Source organism: Perna viridis, chromosome 5, assembly GCF_037379345.1.
Source record: "Perna viridis isolate PV_CMFRI_1.1 ecotype Kerala chromosome 5, ASM3737934v1, whole genome shotgun sequence".
In the NCBI taxonomy this organism is placed as follows: domain Eukaryota; kingdom Metazoa; phylum Mollusca; class Bivalvia; order Mytilida; family Mytilidae; genus Perna; species Perna viridis.
The window spans coordinates 4,233,824-4,253,919 of NC_142449.1; the positions used below are offsets into that span (position 1 = coordinate 4,233,824).

General features: G+C 34.2%; 3 protein-coding genes across 5 annotated transcripts in view; 1 reads left to right on the forward strand and 2 right to left on the reverse strand.

Annotated features, from left to right (window-relative positions):
• Positions 1-20,096, reverse strand: part of LOC148615661 (uncharacterized) — a 191,876-nt gene that overhangs the window by 100,858 nt on the left and 70,922 nt on the right. The gene's annotated exons all lie outside the window — the stretch shown is intronic.
• The window catches only part of LOC148615663 (kinesin-like protein KIF15-A), a 56,758-nt gene that overhangs the window by 31,700 nt on the left and 4,962 nt on the right, over positions 1-20,096 (reverse strand). For 2 of the 3 annotated variants that reach the window (XM_088582128.1, XM_088582127.1), the window contains exons 1-11: positions 18,048-18,120; positions 12,639-12,663; positions 11,144-11,324; positions 10,814-10,890; positions 7,460-7,497; positions 6,329-6,429; positions 5,221-5,397; positions 1,253-1,354; positions 743-850; positions 442-567; positions 29-87 (exon numbers count right to left, since the gene is read on the reverse strand). In XM_088582128.1, the coding sequence (XP_088438254.1) occupies positions 29-87; positions 442-567; positions 743-850; positions 1,253-1,354; positions 5,221-5,397; positions 6,329-6,429; positions 7,460-7,497; positions 10,814-10,890; positions 11,144-11,324; positions 12,639-12,663; positions 18,048-18,054 (1,001 nt within the window). In that variant the 5' untranslated portion in view covers positions 18,055-18,120. Of the gene's footprint in view, positions 1-28; positions 88-441; positions 568-742; positions 851-1,252; positions 1,355-5,220; positions 5,398-6,328; positions 6,430-7,459; positions 7,498-10,813; positions 10,891-11,143; positions 11,325-12,638; positions 12,664-18,047; positions 18,121-20,096 lie in introns of those variants that run through there. The other variant, XM_088582129.1, reaches the window with a different exon arrangement.
• Positions 18,308-19,767, forward strand: LOC148615664 (uncharacterized). The gene is made up of 3 exons (XM_088582137.1): positions 18,308-18,467; positions 18,686-18,809; positions 19,192-19,767. Exons 1-3 carry the CDS (start codon positions 18,393-18,395, stop codon positions 19,656-19,658), a joined length of 666 nt encoding a protein of 221 aa, XP_088438263.1. The 5' UTR covers positions 18,308-18,392; the 3' UTR covers positions 19,659-19,767.

Consider the following 20,096-nt stretch of genomic DNA (forward strand, 5'->3'; position numbering starts at 1 on the left):
TATTAGTTTTAGCCGGTTATAATCTTACTTGGATGCTGGATGTACACATGCTATAATGTGGGTCATAGCATTTCCTCCAAGTGAATCCTGTCAATAAAAATGGGTCATTTATTTATTCACACCATTTGTATATTATGTAGATCAAATAAAAAAAAAATCATTTTCTGGTATACAGAAGTTTTTAAAAAAGATTTCAAATATATATATGAATGAGCTTCAATGACAAAAATCTCATTAATAACAAAATATGGCATAATACCAAGGAATGCGGTTTAATGGGTCTTATTATTCATATTCAAATTGTATGCTATCATACCCTAATTTTTCCCAAGTTTATTGAACCAAAATTACAAATAAATCCAAACTAATCTGCAGACTTTTTTGGTTTTTGGTGTGTAGATTAGTACTTAACCTCAGAAGAAATGTCATCTTATTTCTTACCCTCAAAAGAAATGTCAACTTAGAATCTCTGTATGGTATATGTCTGGCTTTACCATGGCTGATCCTGACCAAAGAGTTAATTACATTACCAAGGATTGACAACGACTTGTTTATAGAACCTGCTTCCTGGAAATAATATTAAACATGGGTATCAGGTTATTACTAAATCAATATGACAAAAAATAATCTTTTATTTCAGTAATTACAACAGTTTGAAGTTGCTGTCTTTATATATTTCATGGAGATCAATAAGTATTTACTTACCTACATGTTCACTGTACCAACAGAAAGATAAATATACCTTTAACCTTTTACCAACAGCATTTGTATCTTTTTGTCTTTCACTACCAGCTAGATCTACTAAATTCAACTGAGACATCCTCAAATTTTGTACTCCATCTTTCTTTTCCTAGAATGAAAAACAACAAAAAAACTGAATTATTAAAAGTCATGCTACAGGTCCTTTGATTATGTAATCAGACTAAAGACCAGGTCTGGTATAAGTTTCATCTAGTCTCATTGGCATGTCATTTTCTCATGATAATCAGTTTCCAACTCTAATGACTTGTGAATCAAAACTGTAAATGCTTTAGAATTAGGATTTACAGGTATAAATAATATCAATATATCCAATACATAGACTCACAATTCTATCTAGTTTTGGAGTAGCATTAACATATTACTGAAAAGAAGATTTAATTTAACACAAACATGGCAACCACTCATGCAAGTATTCAATATCTATATCAATCTTACTATAAGTAAGTTCTCAGTTTTTAATATCACATTGATAAGCTTGATAAAAGTTTACCTTAGATTCTACCATAACTGTAAACACCGCATGGCTCCTTGAACTCTCTCGATTCATTGATGTGGACGCAACTCTTCTGTTTATCCAACCAGCATTTAATACCTAAAAAGATAATTAAAGTTCTTCACCTAATTAGTTCTCAATACTGAAAATATATTTGATCAAATATATCCAGTTTATTCACCGTTGTTTTGTTTACATTTTCCCTCCCATCCCTCGGAGAATTATTCATAAGTTAACAAATAAGAGCAGACAATGGGTGTATAACAATAAGAGCAGACAATGGGCGTATAACAATAAGAGCAAACAATGGGTGTATAACAACAAGAGCAGACAATGGGCGTATAACAACAAGGGCAGACAATGGGCGTATAACAATTAGAGCAGACAATGGGCGTATAACAATAAGAGCAGACAATGGGTGTAAAACAATAAGAGCAGACAATGGATGTATAACAACCAGAGCAGACAATGGGTGTATAACAATAAGAGCAGACAATGGGCGTATAACAATAAGAGCAGACAATGGGTGTATAACAACAAGAGCAGACAATGGGCGTATAACAACAAGAGCAGACAATGGGCGTATAACAATTAGAGCAGACAATGGGCGTATAACAATAAGAGCAGACAATGGGTGTATAACAATAAGAGCAGACAATGGGTGTATAACAATAAGAGCAGACAATGGGTGTATAACAATAAGAGCAGACAATGGGCGTATAACAATAAGAGCAGACAATGGGCGTATAAGAGCAGACAATGGGTGTATAACAACAAGAGCAGACAATGAGTGTATAACAATAAGAGCATACAATGGGCGTATAACAATAAGAGCAGACAATGGGCATATAAGAGCAGACAATGGGTGTATAACAATAAGAGCAGACAATGGGTGTATAACAACAAGAGCATACAATGGGCGTATAACAACAAGAGCAGACAATGGGTGTATAACAACAAGAGCAGACAATGGGTGTATAACAATAAGAGCAGACAATGGGTGTATAACAACAAGAGCATACAATGGGCGTATAACAACAAGAGCAGACAATGGGTGTATAACAATAAGAGCAGACAATGGGTGTATAACAATAAGAGCAGACAATGGGTGTATAACAATAAGAGCAGACAATGGGCGTATAACAATAAGAGCAGACAATGGGTGTATAACAATAAGAGCAGACAATGGGCGTATAACAACAAGAGCAGACAATGGGTGTATAAAGCAGACAATGGGTGCATAACAATAAGAGCAGACAATGGGTGTATAACAATAAGAGCAGACAATGGGTGTATAACAACAAGAGCAGACAATGGGTGCATAACAATAAGAGCAGACAATGGGCGTATAACAATAAGAGCAGACAATGGGCGTATAACAATAAGAGCAGACAATGGGCGTATAAGAGCAGACAATGGGCGTATAACAATAAGAGCAGACAATGGGTGTATAACAATAAGAGCAGACAATGGGTGTATAACAACAAGAGCAGACAATGGGTGTATAAGAGCAGACAATGGGCGTATAACAATAAGAGCAGACAATGGGTGTATAAGAGCAGACAATGGGTGTATAACAATAAGAGCAGAAAATGGGCGTATAACAATAAGAGCAGACAATGGGCATATAACAATAAGAGCAGACAATGGGTGTATAACAATAAGAGCAGACAATGGGCGTATAACAACAAGAGCAGACAATGGGCGTATAACAATAAGAGCAGACAATGGGTGTATAACAATAAGAGCAGACAATGGGCGTATAACAATAAGAGCAGACAATGGGCGTATAACAATAAGAGCAAACAATGGGCGTATAACAATAAGAGCAGACAATGGGCGTATAACAATAAGAGCAGACAATGGGTGTATAACAATAAGAGCAGACAATGGGCGTATAACAATAAGAGCAGACAATGGGTGTATAACAATAAGAGCAGACAATGGATGTATAACAACCAGAGCAGACAATGGGTGTATAACAATAAGAGCAGACAATGGGCGTATAACAATAAGAGCAGACAATGGGTGTATAACAACAAGAGCAGACAATGGGTGTATAACAACAAGAGCAGACAATGGGCGTATAACAATTAGAGCAGACAATGGGCGTATAACAATAAGAGCAGACAATGGGTGTATAACAATAAGAGCAGACAATGGGTGTATAACAATAAGAGCAGACAATGGGTGTATAACAATAAGAGCAGACAATGGGCGTATAACAATAAGAGCAGACAATGGGCGTATAAGAGCAGACAATGGGTGTATAACAACAAGAGCAGACAATGAAAGTATAACAATAAGAGCATACAATGGGCGTATAACAATAAGAGCAGACAATGGGCATATAAGAGCAGACAATGGGTGTATAACAATAAGAGCAGACAATGGGTGTATAACAACAAGAGCATACAATGGGCGTATAACAACAAGAGCAGACAATGGGTGTATAACAACAAGAGCAGACAATGGGTGTATAACAATAAGAGCAGACAATGGGTGTATAACAACAAGAGCATACAATGGGCGTATAACAACAAGAGCAGACAATGGGTGTATAACAATAAGAGCAGACAATGGGTGTATAACAATAAGAGCAGACAATGGGTGTATAACAATAAGAGCAGACAATGGGCGTATAACAATAAGAGCAGACAATGGGTGTATAACAATAAGAGCAGACAATGGGCGTATAACAACAAGAGCAGACAATGGGTGTATAAAGCAGACAATGGGTGCATAACAATAAGAGCAGACAATGGGTGTATAACAATAAGAGCAGACAATGGGTGTATAACAACAAGAGCAGACAATGGGTGCATAACAATAAGAGCAGACAATGGGCGTATAACAATAAGAGCAGACAATGGGCGTATAACAATAAGAGCAGACAATGGGCGTATAAGAGCAGACAATGGGCGTATAACAATAAGAGCAGACAATGGGTGTATAACAATAAGAGCAGACAATGGGTGTATAACAACAAGAGCAGACAATGGGTGTATAAGAGCAGACAATGGGCGTATAACAATAAGAGCAGACAATGGGTGTATAAGAGCAGACAATGGGTGTATAACAATAAGAGCAGAAAATGGGCGTATAACAATAAGAGCAGACAATGGGCATATAACAATAAGAGCAGACAATGGGTGTATAACAATAAGAGCAGACAATGGGCGTATAACAACAAGAGCAGACAATGGGCGTATAACAATAAGAGCAGACAATGGGTGTATAACAATAAGAGCAGACAATGGGCGTATAACAATAAGAGCAGACAATGGGTGTATAACAATAAGAGCAGACAATGGGCGTATAACAATAAGAGCAGACAATGGGCGTATAACAATAAGAGCAGACAATGGGTGTATAACAATAAGAGCAGACAATGGGCGTATAACAATAAGAGCAGACAATGGGTGTATAACAATAAGAGCAGACAATGGGCGTATAACAACAAGAGCAGACAATGGGTGTATAACAACAAGAGCAGACAATGGGCGTATAACAACAAGAGCAGACAATGGGCGTATAACAATAAGAGCAGACAATGGGCGCATAACAATAAGAGCAGACAATGGGCGTATAACAATAAGAGCAGACAATGGGCGTATAACAATAAGAGCAGACAATGGGTGTATAACAACAAGAGCAGACAATGGGCGTATAACAATAAGAGCAGACAATGGGCATATAACAATAAGAGCAGACAATGGGTGTATAACAATAAGAGCAGACAATGGGTTTATAACAACAAGAGCAGACAATGGGTGTATAACAACAAGAGCAGACAATGGGCGTATAACAATAAGAGCAGACAATGGGTGCATAACAATAAGAGCAGACAATGGGCGTATAACAATAAGAGCAGACAATGGGCGTATAACAATAAGAGCAGACAATGGGCGTATAACAATAATAGTACTAAACAACAACAAATATTTTTTGTCATATGCACATACTTGGTAAGCTTCAGTAGCACTAGCTACAGCTGTCTCCACCAAACCTTCAACAAACACTCCTTTCTTCATGTTTTCTCTCAAATGTAGACCTCTGTTAGATGGCTCTAACAAATCAAAAACATCCTCTCTGTAAATCTCCAGAAAGGAACATTTCAACAGAAATTCTTTTCCTTTGTTCTTAACAAAAAAAAAAAAATTAATGTTAAAAACCTTACACAATACATTCTTCTCTGTTCAGACATTCTATTAAAATAATGAATTCATGCATTTCATACCGTTTTTATTCTTCTTAAAATAAAAAGCATTGCAGTGTCCAGCTTGATATAACCTCAGAGGTAAAACCCAGAACAATTGGGACAAGTACGGACACAACATTTAAACTTCTTTGACTTTGAATTGTGATGAATTATTAGATTTTGATCAGAATGAAAGAAGACAAAGAACTTAATAATTTGCTGTTAGACATCAGTATTTTATACAGTTTGAAGAAATGGCTTATTTCTAGCCCCTTTCTACAAAGTAAATTATAAAATTTCATTTAGTATTTCAAGTAATTTCATAATGTTCAATATATACCTTTCATCCGTAAAAATTAAAGACACGCAATCTTAATGAACATGCCAACAATACCACATGCAATCTAAGTGAGCACGCCAACAATACCTCAAACAAACTTAGTGAGTATGCCAACAATATCTCACACAGCCATAGTGAGCATGCCAACAATACCTCACACAACCTTCGTGAGCATGCCAACAATATCTCACACAGCCTTAGTGAGCATGCCAACAATACCTCACACAGCCTTATTGAGCATGCCGACAATACCTCACACAACCTTAGTAAGCATGCTGACAATACATCACACACACACACACATCTGCACTTGTAAACAAAATTTTTATTGCTACTATTTACCAAAGTTTGAAGGAATTCATTCAAAAAGAGGAGGTGCTATCAAGTGACAAAAATGTCTGACGGATGGACAGACAGGTCAAAACTTTGCTGTATGGGGTATGACAAGTCAGATAAAAAAAAATATGATTTGGCACATTTGAATAAAGTTCTCCAAAGTTGAATGGGAAAAATTTGGGATATAAAATATTACCATCTCTTTTTCTTTCTCCACTAAATTAAAGAGATTTTCAAAACTTCGTGGAATAATTCCTCTTAATTCATGCTGAAAGTTTTCATCATCTTCACAAGGTCCTGAAATATAATGAAAAACTCCAATGTCAAAAGCATACTCATAAATTGGTAAGAACGATATACCAAAGTCTTTCTCACATACACAACACATTTTCCCAAAACAGGCTATCCTTATGAGATATTCATATTGCTGGACTACAAGCTACATGTTCATATGTTTCACAACAAAGACAAATAATCCAAATAAAGAGTCAGTCCTGTCAATGCCTATGTCAAATGAGTATGTACAGTGTCAAATAATTTGTGTTCAGTTACTGGAAAATATAACCATAATTTTTGTAGTTTACTTATTTTAACTATTTTGGTGATGGACTGAAAAGCATGAAAAAAATTATTTGCAAAATTGAATTTTTAACACTATATAACACTTATCATTTTATGAAACCGTGAAAATGATACCCACGAATCTGTTCACTGGACGGAATCCACAAAAATTAGCAGCCACAAAATAATTAGAATGCTTACAGTGTACTAACATACTATGCTAAAGGCAAGAACTGTTGAATTTCTTTTTGACAGATAGTAATTTTAACATCAATTTAAAACCAGAATAAAAAAAAGATTGCTAACCATAAAGTTGCATATATGTTGTCATTGTTCATCCAAACTTTTAACATTATTCCCTATCAATTGGAAGCCCTGTGCTGCTATTTTTTTGGAAAATTAATTGTCTCTTTGAAATATTCCCAATTTCATCATTTAAGTCAAGCTGCAAACTTCAAACTATGCCTACAGTATATTTTTGGGACAGAATTTTTTGATAGAAAGTTGATGTCTAACATGAGCCAAAATTGATAACAACGTACAATTTATTATTAACCTGAAAAATAAAAAATATTCCCAGAAAAAAAGAGCCAAGATTTTCGTGACAGAAGTTTTCACTATCACTGACATGCACTGAAAAGATCTGCTAAACAAGAATGTGATATCTGGCAGTTGGAATACAGATAGAAGAATGGACAGCATGATGGAATATAAAAAATGTATACTAACAGTTCACATTTAGTTTTTTTACAGTCATTTAGCTTACCTAACATGGTATGTGTTTTTCCAGAGCCAGTCTGTCCACTGAAATAGCAGAAATCATGTGATAGATAAGAACCAATATAACAAAAATCATCAAAATTTGTATTCCAGGTACAAATTAGTGATGGTCCAACACCCTCAATTTCAGACCTTGGACTTATAAAAATTCATTATCTGGGGTCCAAGACTTTTAAATTAAATGACACTTTTAGAATACTTTTGATTTTCCTTAAGTGGACCATTAATTTTAAGCTTGAGACAGGCCAGGACCTTTTACTCTTTAAAGTAAATCTGATTCTCTGTTAAATTCTAATTATGTAATTATTATTCCATAACAAAGTTTCACATAATATGAATCAGGATAATTTTTTAAAACATAAATTTGCAACATGATCAAAAAGGTTGCTCCATGTAAAAAATTATGATCTAAATGTACTTTAAAACATTGTCTTTAAATACAAAGACAAAGAGTGGAATACTCTGTACCAGGGTTCACCATGACATCTTTTCGCATGGCAATGCAGCATGTGTTATTTTCTTTGCATCATGTGTTCATTTGGTGTGCGCTATGTATTCAAATTTGTGTCATGCATTGCAAATCAGCACTGTATTTTCTAATTACTCTTGCCTATTAACCACCTATACCTGTCATAAATCAATATGATTGGCGTGTGTGTTTATTTTGACAGTAATGTCTGGGGGATTAATGTGTTGGGGAGTGAAATGTGTGAGTAAACAAATCTTAGATCTGCCAAATTGGTGATTATCATCATTGGCAAAATCAATAAGATTCAAATAAGCTGGACGATTTCTACAGTTTTTTCTTTAAATGAATAAAATTTGATAACTTTTCATTTAATAAAATATAGTAAGTATCAAGAGTTGAATTCAATTTGACAAAGATTGGTGTGATTGGAGAGGGAGGAAGACGTTCTTAAATTTATACAACGCCTGAACTTTCCCAGCATTTATCTAACAAAGAAAAGCAATTCAATTTATTCAACTTTCTTTGAATTGACTCCTTAAAGCTCTAAAAGATTGTTTAGTGACAGATCGAAAGAAAATGATGTACGGCTGTCTAAGTTCTTGTGGTTAAATTATAAAAAAAACTTGTTTAATGGTATCTACACAATGACAACCTGCCAGTGATTTTAACCTCTCTAGAGCTTTGGACCTATGGTCAAGCCTGGGAAAAGAAAACTTGACCATTGGATAATTGATAATACAGACAAAAAGATTTACAATTGCTTACTTTTAATTTCTATGTTGTAGCGTGTGCTATCAAATATGTCTGATAAAATCTTATCATACTTTCTTTGGCAATTTATTTTCTGTGTGAAAGGATAAGCCCCACTATGAAAATTTGTCCAACTGAAGAGTAAGCCTTGTTCATTTTGATCCCAAGGAGATCCCTGTGTACTGTATTTGTGTATAAATATACATACATGTACATCTTTACCTGTATTTTTTAAGCCATACCATAATTTTTTTAAGATTGCTGAGAAGCTGGGGCTACCCATGTGCATTTGGTGTAACAATATTTCTACATTTTTCAACAAATAATTCCTTAGTATTTAATATTTCTATGTTCATGAATGCCTTTATGTTTGTAATGTATTGAATTACGCATTGTTATCATGTGATTGACAAGGCTTTATTTAATATGCAAAACTAGGAAACTGTTTTACTCAGGATATATTCTCCCACTAATTGACTACAGTAGTTCTTTTTGGGGCAATTGTACAAAAGAAAATTTACTACATGTACTTAAAACTACAAAAGTGGGCAGCTAGGCTTATACCCGATATAGAATTCAGTGCCCCATCTAAACCTCTCTTTAATTCTTTAGGTTGGCTAACAGTTGCAAATAGAATTATATATCATATATATTATACAAGTGCCTATTGATTTTCAAATGTTTAATTGGGTTAGCTGCATCTTATTTAGCAGATAAAATAAACTTGTTTCTGAATTAAATCCATATCATTCAAGAAATGCCATAAACAATGCTCTTTTTATTCCTAAACCTAAGACAGAACTATTCGACTATTTAGACTCTGTTTACTCCGGTCCATCATATTAGAATACCCTCCCAATTGAAACAAGAAGTGTAAAACGAATAAGTCTTTTAAAGCAGAAATAAAAAATCTTCCTAACAGACCAACAGGCAAAAGAATAATCCAACTGTTTTTACATGTACTCTAATGTAAAATGATATTTTATGCATTTATGTATTATTTAGAAGTACTCATTTGTGGCATTGAAATTAACCTTGTATTTTTGTTTTTATGTGAGAGCCTCAGTGAAGAATAGTTGTAAACTAATTGAGTTACCCTCTTGAAATAAAGAACCATATTTTCCGGACTATAAGTCAATGTGGAGTACGAGTCGAATTGCCCAATTTGACCAAAGTCGAATTCGGCAGATAAGTCAGAGTCAGACTTGCACATTTTATTGTAGGTGTCATCAGATATGAGTTGAGCGGTTTGTTTTCAACAGCATATATTACATATTATTCCAGCGATGTCACTAAGTATAATATTTCTAAATTAAATTAATACAACATGTAATTGGAGTACTTTGTCTGCGTGTTCAAAATATTTTTATTGATTGGTGTTTAAATGCTCTGAAGCCTTAGATCATCAGGTGTAAAAAATCGTAAACGTGGCAAACATGGGCACCCATGTGTGAAATAAGCGGGAAATTTGTTTGATGAATCGGTCATATTACTAGCGGTAATTAATAAACAATATTACCTGGTATTACAACATACAATAAAGAATAATTGTTACTTGCAAATTTGGTTGCAATTAGCCATATAGATAACACCATAACTTATTATAATTTGAGCCACGTGCAAATGTGTTACGACATATCGTAAATGGGTATAAATTTGCATATTAAAGGACTGATAACTCCAGAACACTCGATAACGTCTTTCCAGTTAAAAAAGAGTTTTGTTAACATATCTTCTAAAGTTTGTTTTTATATTTTAACAGTTTCAAAGTTTTTATTAACATCGTCGTTTTCATTCAAAATGGATAGCCGCAATGATCAATAATATTTTAATTTAATCGCCGGTTTGACTGTTTGAGTGTCGGCTTTGGTTGATTGACGTTTACCAAAATTTTGAATTAAAGCAATCAAAAGCAAATGGAACAAATCTGATGAAATGCATTGTAGATGAACATTTTTTCTTAAAAAATCCTAATATAAGTTGAAGTGGACGATAAGTCGAGGCTGACACTTTGCTGAAAAAATATCGAATTATAGTCCGGAAAATATAGTATCATTATTAGTATTATTTATTCTTTTTCTTACCAAATGACTTTAAGAATTATCAGAATGTACAACTTACTATGCAAATATTGTCCCATTGTAACCACGGATACAGCAATCAATAATAGGTTTTCCTATCACATTAAACAAAGATTCCTGTAATAAATGCAAAAAATCACTGAATTTTTAACATATATTTTTATGTAGTTCTTTAGTAGGCAATTTATGTTTGAAAAAAAAAATGAATTTGAAGAAATAAATTCCTGTCAGATAGGGAAAATGTTTCCATTAACTGAACTTTCTAAGATAATTTAGAGGTAAATATGAAAAGAAATAATCTTCATCATTATTTTTATAAGAATCTGTATCAATTGGATGTCAGTGGTAATTAAATTGTACTCATCTATACCTGAGTAGAAGTTACATCAGCAACTTGATCAAATGTAAACACTTTAGAATTTGAGTCAGGTTTACAGTTCATCACCAACGATGTGTCATCGAGGACCTTTAGAGCCAGAACCTGTCCAATATCTGTATCATAGGAGTCAGGCGGTCTGATCCGCACAAATACTTTAATGGCATCACCTTCTCTAAAACCAATATAGAATAAATTAAAACATGGTTTTTATTAAATTAAAATAAGAATGATTTACTTGAAATCAACAAAGTTTACCAATGTGAAGTCAATTTTCTGAAGAGCTGCTCATATCTATTTGAACCTTGTAAAAATATCCTTTTGATTAATTCTATGCTATGAGGACTTCCATATTCTCTCATTACCAACATCACAATATAAAATTTCTTGTATTTACACCATTAAGCATACATGTAGACTTGTTTTGTTTGTTTGTTGGGGTTGAACGTCCGAGCAGCAATATTTCAGCTATATTCAGACGATGAACATGAAATTGATGATAAAATGAACATGAAATGATGATGAAATGAAAAAGGGATGGGACACAAGGACAATGGGGGGTCGACAAATTTTGATTGCTACTGGAAATAGAGAGAGGTGGGTAGGGTCGGGCAATATAGCCTCCTGTGGCGGAGCCCTATGGTTCCTACTCCGGGAGAATACCACAGTAGGGTTCTTTAACGTGTGAGGAACGTGGCATCTTTCCCAACACGGTGCACCACTATGGTTTGCGGTCAGGTTTTCCATATTATAGCCTGACAACCCTAGCATGTAACACGTCAGGGGTACCCCATTCCACCACCTGGGGCACATCCCAGTTGCTCTGTGGGCAGAGCGCCCTAGCTCCCGGCTAGGGTTCTGAGCACTATTTAGTCGCCTTTTACGACAAGCTTAGCGCTGCTGCAGGCCTATTCTTTTAACACCCGGACCTGCACAGGGTTACATGTATACTTATACATCTACATAACTATTAACTAGAAGCCCTTGTGGGTCTCAATCCATCACTCTGAAATAATAGAAATCTTGAACTTGCAGTTCAAAGTCAAATTTTTTTCAGATCATAACAGAATAGGCGAATGTGTACTATCAGTATATGATCAACACAATATTTTTAAAGATGCTTAGAACAAAATTTACTCTAGTTAAAATCACATATTATATACCAGTAGATAGCAGTGTTTTAACAAATGTTCCCAGTGTAATAAATTTCGATAATTCAAACTGTGGGAAAAAAAATCATTCACTCTTGCACTTTCTCCCACCAAAACGTAACAACTTTGATATCATTCTGCCAATCACAGAATTTTAAAATTCATATTGAAAACATTGATAAATTATGAAGGAAATCTATATAATAAATAGGATAATCAATTGGTTATTCAGTCTTTCCAATTAATTATCATATTATTAATCCACTCAGTAGTTTCAAAGATGAAGATTTTTTTAAAAGAAAACTACAATAAACAACTTAACGTATACATGACCTTACCCTGCATCTGTTGAAGTATCATGACCTACAAAATACAAAATTTGTTATTATTTTATTTCTACAAGGAGTCTGTGTTTATAACATATTCATATGAGACATAGATGACATTAATGCTTAAAATACATTATTACATAGTAATAAATACTTTCCTATTCAAATCAATAGAAAATAAAGCATGCAATATATCCCAGTATTTGCACACAAACTTTCATTCGTATCCAGAAAAATTCGGAGACATTCCAAATACCTTTTTAAATTTATTCCACTGTTGTCATTTGCTAAAAAAATGGCTGAACAGGATATTGACAGGTTGTTACAAAATGCGGAATTTGAAGAAATACCACAAGAGGAGGCAAATAATGCTGTATTAAATGTTGACAGACAAGGAGTCAAAGACTTTCAATTTTACTACAATTTATCAAACATTCATAAATTCATATTGCACTAGTTCATATATTTATTATGCATCATATTTGAACTAGTGCAATAAAACACATACAACGTTATAAAATGCATTATATCCAACAAATTAGTATAATGTTAACTGAAATATTTATTACTATATAATAAAAGGGTTATTGCATGAATACTGGTGAATATTGTCCCTGGCAGAGCATTACTTCAGCTTGGGACAAGTTCGTACTGACCACTACCATATGTGTGTCAATGAAGTTTCAACCTTGATTTGTCAGTTATAAATTTTGAACATGATACTTTTGGTCAACTTATATCAAGAGAGTGGATATTTGATCAAGAAATCATCATGGATTATATTTAAATTATACAGAGCCATTCCATTCACAGATGTACATATTTCTAAGAGATTTTTCTCCTAATGACCTAGAACTGTCTCGTTTGACATCTGACAAACACAGAAATTTTAAAACTACGGTTCATCAATTATTAGAAATGTATGATTGTATCTTGAGCTCCCTAAAGAAAAGGGAATTCAACTGTTTTACTTTCTGTGATTTCTCAAAAGCTTTTGATAAGGTATGGCACAGAGGACTAATGTACAAAATGAAATCCTATGATATAATAAAGTCGGTATTGATGGAAGGTAACTCACCTTGTTTAAAGACTATCTATATGCAAGAAAACAAGAATGCTACACGTAGCCATATGTCCACCCCTCCCCCCCCCCCCCCAACCCCCGGTTTCTGAGGAGTTGCGTCCACAATGTGTTCCTATTGCAAATAATGTCAAAAATGAACAAAGTCCCATAACTCCAATAAAAATTGTCCAATCAAATTAGCAGTTAAGTATGGTAAACTACATATGTGACAAACAATCCTACAAAATTTGGTCCAATTCCGTTCAGACATTTCTGAGGAGTTGCGTCCACAAGCTTCGGACGGACGAACACCAGCATTTCTATGTCCCCGCTCCGCGTTGCGGCAGGGGACTATAAAGAGTGGTGTTAAATGAATCATCATCCCTTTGAAATGTTTCAGCGGGAGTCCCCCAAGATTCTGTTATAACGCCTTTACTATTTATTATCTATATTAACGATATTGCTGACAAACTTATTTCCCTATGCAGATTATTTGCTGATGATACCTTTTTCTTTTAATATTTCTAGTCAAAGCACAAAACACATTAAAAATGTAGTTGATCAAGATTTGACAGAATTGAATAACTGGTCTTCTAAATGGATGATGTGTTTCAGTCATGAGAAGACGGAAATAATGTTCTCGAATAACAAAGTTCTAGATTTCAAATTTACAATGAATAATACAAACATATCTTTGTTCAAAACTCATAAGCATCTTGGTGTCGCTTTTAGTGATGATGCTAAGTGGGGCTGCCATGTTGAAGCAATTATTAACAGTGTCAAAAAACACCTTAATGTTCTTTGTATACTCAAATTGAAAATTTCCATACATAATCTTGAGAAACTGTATCTTGTTTTTATACGACCCTTATTTGAATATGCATGTGAAGTTTGGGGTAATTGTGGTACTGGCTATATTAATAAACTGGAAAGCTTACAACTTGAAGCAGCTAGAATTGTTACTGGTCTACCGATATTCACAAGTAAAGATATTTTGTATAGAGAGGTAGGATGGGAAACCTTGCATGAACAATGAAGAAATCAGCAAATTGCAAATGTTTTATAATATTCAGCATAATAATGCCCCTGAATATCTTACCAAACTGGCCCCACTTTCCATCCAAAGCACTAGTAAATATCCCTTACGGAACTGTGACAATATCATTGTTCCGTTTTGACCTCAGAGTTAATCACCCCTTCCACCATTTGCAAATGGAACTAACTTGATTTAACAATTAAACATGCAGATTCAATATCAAAATTTAAAATGGAATTAAAAAACATGAATTGTAATATTAAAATCAGACCAACCAAAACCTTTTATTTTGGTCAAAGGAAACTGAATATAATTCTGACCCAACTGCGACGTTCTGAGTCATTTCTAAATTATGATCTTTCCAGATGCAATATTATTTCTGATCCATCTTGTTTTTGTGGATCAGCAGTGGAAAATGTCTAACACTTTCTCCCCAAGACGAAGTGCCGACTTCATTTTGAACAAAGACGAATTTTGATGAATAAAATTAACTGGTTTCCAAAAGGACAGGAAATAGATGTAAGACTACTAATTTGTGGAAGTTTTGAACTGTCTGGTGTTGAAAATATTAAGATATTCAAAAATGTCCTTAACTTTATTAAAGGACCTAACAGATTTCTAGTATTTTAAGTGGCAGAGTTATAGTGTTCTCAATTCCATCGCAATCTTCCTCTTCTTTTTCTTCCTTCATATACATACACTCCCTTTACTTAAACCTTTATCTTTGTTTTATATATTTTTTGCCTACATGTACATACTATTATATTGAATTATGTATATTATGATATCATACTCTAACCACCAGTTGTCAGTTGTATCTGGGGAGGACATTGTAAGTGGGATTTCACTTGTGTCCAATCCTACTGCTTTATTTGCAATAAAATATTACTGTACCATATAATTAGGGGTACAAAAATGTAGTTCCCAAAAAAGGAGGGGTAAACCTCATTCAGAACTTGTTTAATCCCTTTAATGGCTTTATGCAGTGATTGGGATTAAAATTAAATGGGATTAAAATGGGACTATAGCCCCCTTACCCTTCAATTCAATTTTTGATTTCTATGGGCCATTCTAAAAAAACATGGGACAAAATTTGGAATAGCAGCTAAGGCCATCTAGACATAAATATTGAAGACCAAATGTAGCATAAACAAACTTTAATTTACAATGCAGATCAAATGTTTGTAAGAGTTAACAATTAACATGTCAATTAATTGTCACACCAAATCACTTCTTTTCTGTTTTTTGAGTTTTCATACTAATGTATTGTCTAGTGCTTTATCATAGTCCACAGATCCCCATCAGTTAGAACCTAACTTAGCTATCAAAGTAGTTTATCACAAATGATAGGAAAGAGTCTGTTTTTTGGTTTGGCTGCAATCAGATTTTGGATTTTTTTGGGGTGCTTCAGGTCCTATTTTCAATAGGGGGTTCATTATTGTGTCCAGCTACGAAGTTAGTTCCTACAACAACTGCAGTTTGATTCTGGTAATTACCATCATTAATATTTTTTTAGGCTTTGAAAAATATAATTTCTTCCGTTTAGGTCTAGCTTAAAAATGTCTTTGGTGGCATTTTCAAATGGGACGGCCAGTCCATGCTATTCTGACAGGGCTCAAGCTACTGGCGATTCTGGGCGAAATATTCGCCCCAGAGTCTCTCACTTCGCACACCAAAAGCAAAGTGAAGTCGCCTGATCATTTTCAGACATCACCCATGATCAGGACTGCACACCGTCTTTTAGCGGTATTTTGACCAGAGTTATCTCTATTCAGATAACAATTCAAACAAAAATGGCACCTGTTCGAGAAAATTAATTGTAAAATTATTTTAAATCTATCGAATTATCTGTTACAAGCAAGTAGTTTAATCAGCTTTTTGTTTCAAACATTTAAGACAGGATATTCTTCACTTCAGCTTACAATAATTCATGTTTCACCATTCACATTTCATTACAAAACATGCAAATTTGTCATTTGTTCTTTGGACTTAAGCTAAATTTATCTCAATTGATAATTCGGTAGAAAACCCAAAGCATTTCTTTTGACTTCATGTTTCATAACAAAACAGTTAATTCTCCATTTTGACAGAACATTTCTAAAGCTTGAGAGGAGTCCGTACCGACCGCTACAATATGTGTCAATAAAGTTTCAGTCTTGATTTGTCAGTAATAAATTTTGAACATGATTATTGATACTCTTGGTTAACTATATCAAGAGAACTATATCAAGAGACTGGATATTTTGAACGAGAAATCATTACGGATTAAGTAGGCTCAGGAAAAAAAAAAATGAACAAAATGAAAATTCCAACAGAATGTCACTGCCTGAAATTTTCAATTCCAGTGCTGCTGAAAAGGATAAAATCATTAGGATAATGCAGTGCAAGAAGCTTTGCTTTGCTCAATCATATATTAATTTTGTTGTAATAAATTTGGTAAGGGGTAGAGAAGTCACTTCTCCCTGTTTTTCTCAAGTAGCTTGAGCCCTGTTGTGATATTATCAAATTATTTTTATTCTTTAAAACAATGTTTGTTGTTCTTCCAAACACACAAGCGATCGAGAATATGTAATCTAGAAAATCGACAAAGTACTGTTTCATTCCCCGTTCTTCGAATCCCCTCGAATATGTGGCGATCAAAACATCCGCCTGCAGCTATTAAAAAAATTGTTAAAAGACACGTTCATGCCTTTTTTACTGTCACAAGTAGTAGACAACATTCCACCATCAATGATGGAAACTTAATGTGCGCACATGACACGTCACATTAGTCACTCAATGCTTCATTTTAAGAGGAAATGCGACTATGGTGCACTGTTTATGAATTCAATGTTTGATGCTATTTTCCTATTTAGTGGGCAGACATATCAGAAAATAATCATGAACACTGAATACCAAATGGGATTACCTCACCAACCTGCTTCAATGTATCGACACAGAAATGAAAACCCACCAGCTATCCCTAACAAATGATATGTAATTGTAATGTTTTAGTTGGGTAGCTTGTGATATGGATAGAATATACCGTTAATAATCTTGAAAAGAAGTGCCTGTGTGCATGACATTGAAGCCGCGCTATGTACATGAAACAAGTGTATGAAATGTGTATCTGTCTCAGTGTGTCACTGCATGAGTAAACATAACATTCTTGACTATAAAAAAGAATATATATATAATAATATATTTGACTATATTTTTTTATAATATTCTTGAGTCATAACCATTTCAAAATAGCTTGTTTACTGGCTAAATGGTTTGCATATTGTGTCTCGTTAGGGTGCAGGCAGGAACAAGCTTAAAAAAAACCTTGATCGTTCACCTGACATGGTTAATTCATACGACAAGAAACATTCGATCAACGACGTCCCATATTTTTGTTTCGAAAATGGCGCTATTTGTTTTCGAAGTTTCGCATTTTGATATATTTTTCTAACGCTATACATTTTGCAGTTGAATTAATTAAAAACATTTTAAAATTAAATTAAACTAGCAGCTTAAAATCACATAGTGTCGATTTACATTTACCGTGAATATTTACGAAACAAAATTACAGGGATCTCTATGCTATTTCTAGCTTATTTTACGTCACAATAACGACAGGGGCTTCCCCAGCATCAGCTGCTTATTAGACTAAGAATCACATGTAGTACAATGGAAAGGCAAAATGCCGAATGAAGAGCATTTCAATTATGCCAGCATTATCTGGAACTACTTAAAAATAAATCACTCATTAGAAAAGGTAGGTTGTAAATTTCTTCTGCTGTAAAAATTTGGTATTTTTTCGTGTTGGAAAGGCAAAAAGGGGAGGGGTGGTTACGGCTCAGGCCTTGCAAAATTTATATTTACTCCCAAAATTGATTTTTCTTCATGACACAACTCGTGACGATAGTCGTCAATGTATGTAGAATTATAGACAATACTTAAATATTATAACTATATCAGATTTGTACTTTACAGAATGATCTGATTTTGGTTTTGGGGAACCCAGATCTAAGAACAGCAGAATATGCCTCTAGACTGTTTCTGAATGGACTATCAACTTGGCTTATGTTTTCCGGAAAAGATGGAAGATTGACCAGAGGTATATAACCGTTTTATTAATTGTCGATATCAGGACTTATTCAGGCATGTAAATGGTATACCCAATTTAATCAACTTTCAATTGGAGATCCGACAGATCTCCATATAGCACTTTATAATTGACCATGCTTATAGTATTTATATTGGAAAGAATATTTGTTTTTCATATCATGATCAAAAGTGTGTTCAAAATTTTGAATTATCACAGTACTTAAATATATCATATATGGCACGAGGCATGCAGTAAGACAACTACCTCATATAACGGTTTATGTGCATATAATTCTTCTTTAAGAAATACTTGTAGTTAGATGAGTAACATGGCCCAGGACCGGCCCCGTTTTCGGTTTATCTTAAATTATATGGTGTTTTTTCACTGATAGGGAAGTGGCAAAAGCCAGAGGCACAAGTTTTTAAAGACGTCGCTATCAGCATGGGTGTCATGGAGGAGAAGATACTTCTCGAAGAAGAGGCAACAAATACAGGAGAAAATATCGTGTTCTCTTATGATGTCTTAAAAGGAAGAGGACTACTCGATTCCATTTCCACTATAACCTTAGTACAAATGCCATTCATGGAAAGGCGCACATACGCAACATTCCAGAAACAATGGCCCGGTGAAATGAATAGACTAAGTCGAGTGGTCGTAACGTCCCCAAATATTGAACTGTCGTCGTATCCAAACGCGGATGTTGGTAATATCGACGATATTATAGGGATGATGATTGGTTGTTTAGACCGAATTAAAAACTACCCAAAATTAGGGTATCAAATTGAACAGAACATTCCTGAAGAAGTTTTAAATGTTGGGAAAAAGTTATTGCAGTCGGGCATATATGTCAAAAAATAAAATAGTCTTTCATACGTTTGTGTGTGTGTGTGTGTGTGTGTGTGTGTGTGTGTGTGTGTGTGTGTGTGGTTTCTAATTTTAGTTTATGATTAAAGTTACCTTCAGCTTATTCTTTCGTTTTTCCTAAAAAAGTTGTATAATTCGAATGAGTTTTAGAACTCTATACCTGTAGCGAAAAAAAAACTGTTCAAGAGAGAAAAAGAGCATAAATTGAATATGAAGTTCTTAGTCCATGGAAAAAAGGGCGTCGAAGCTGCTTTCAAAATACCAGTTAAATTAAGGATGCTCTTAAATCGTGTCTGAAGAATTGAAATTATGTGAACAAATTATTTTCGTGTTTTTTATACTCTGTTAATGAAAGTATCATTTGATACCTTCCGTTTTCGTCCATCTATCCGTCCGTCCGTTTACTCCGATTGTTTCCAGATGATGTTAAAG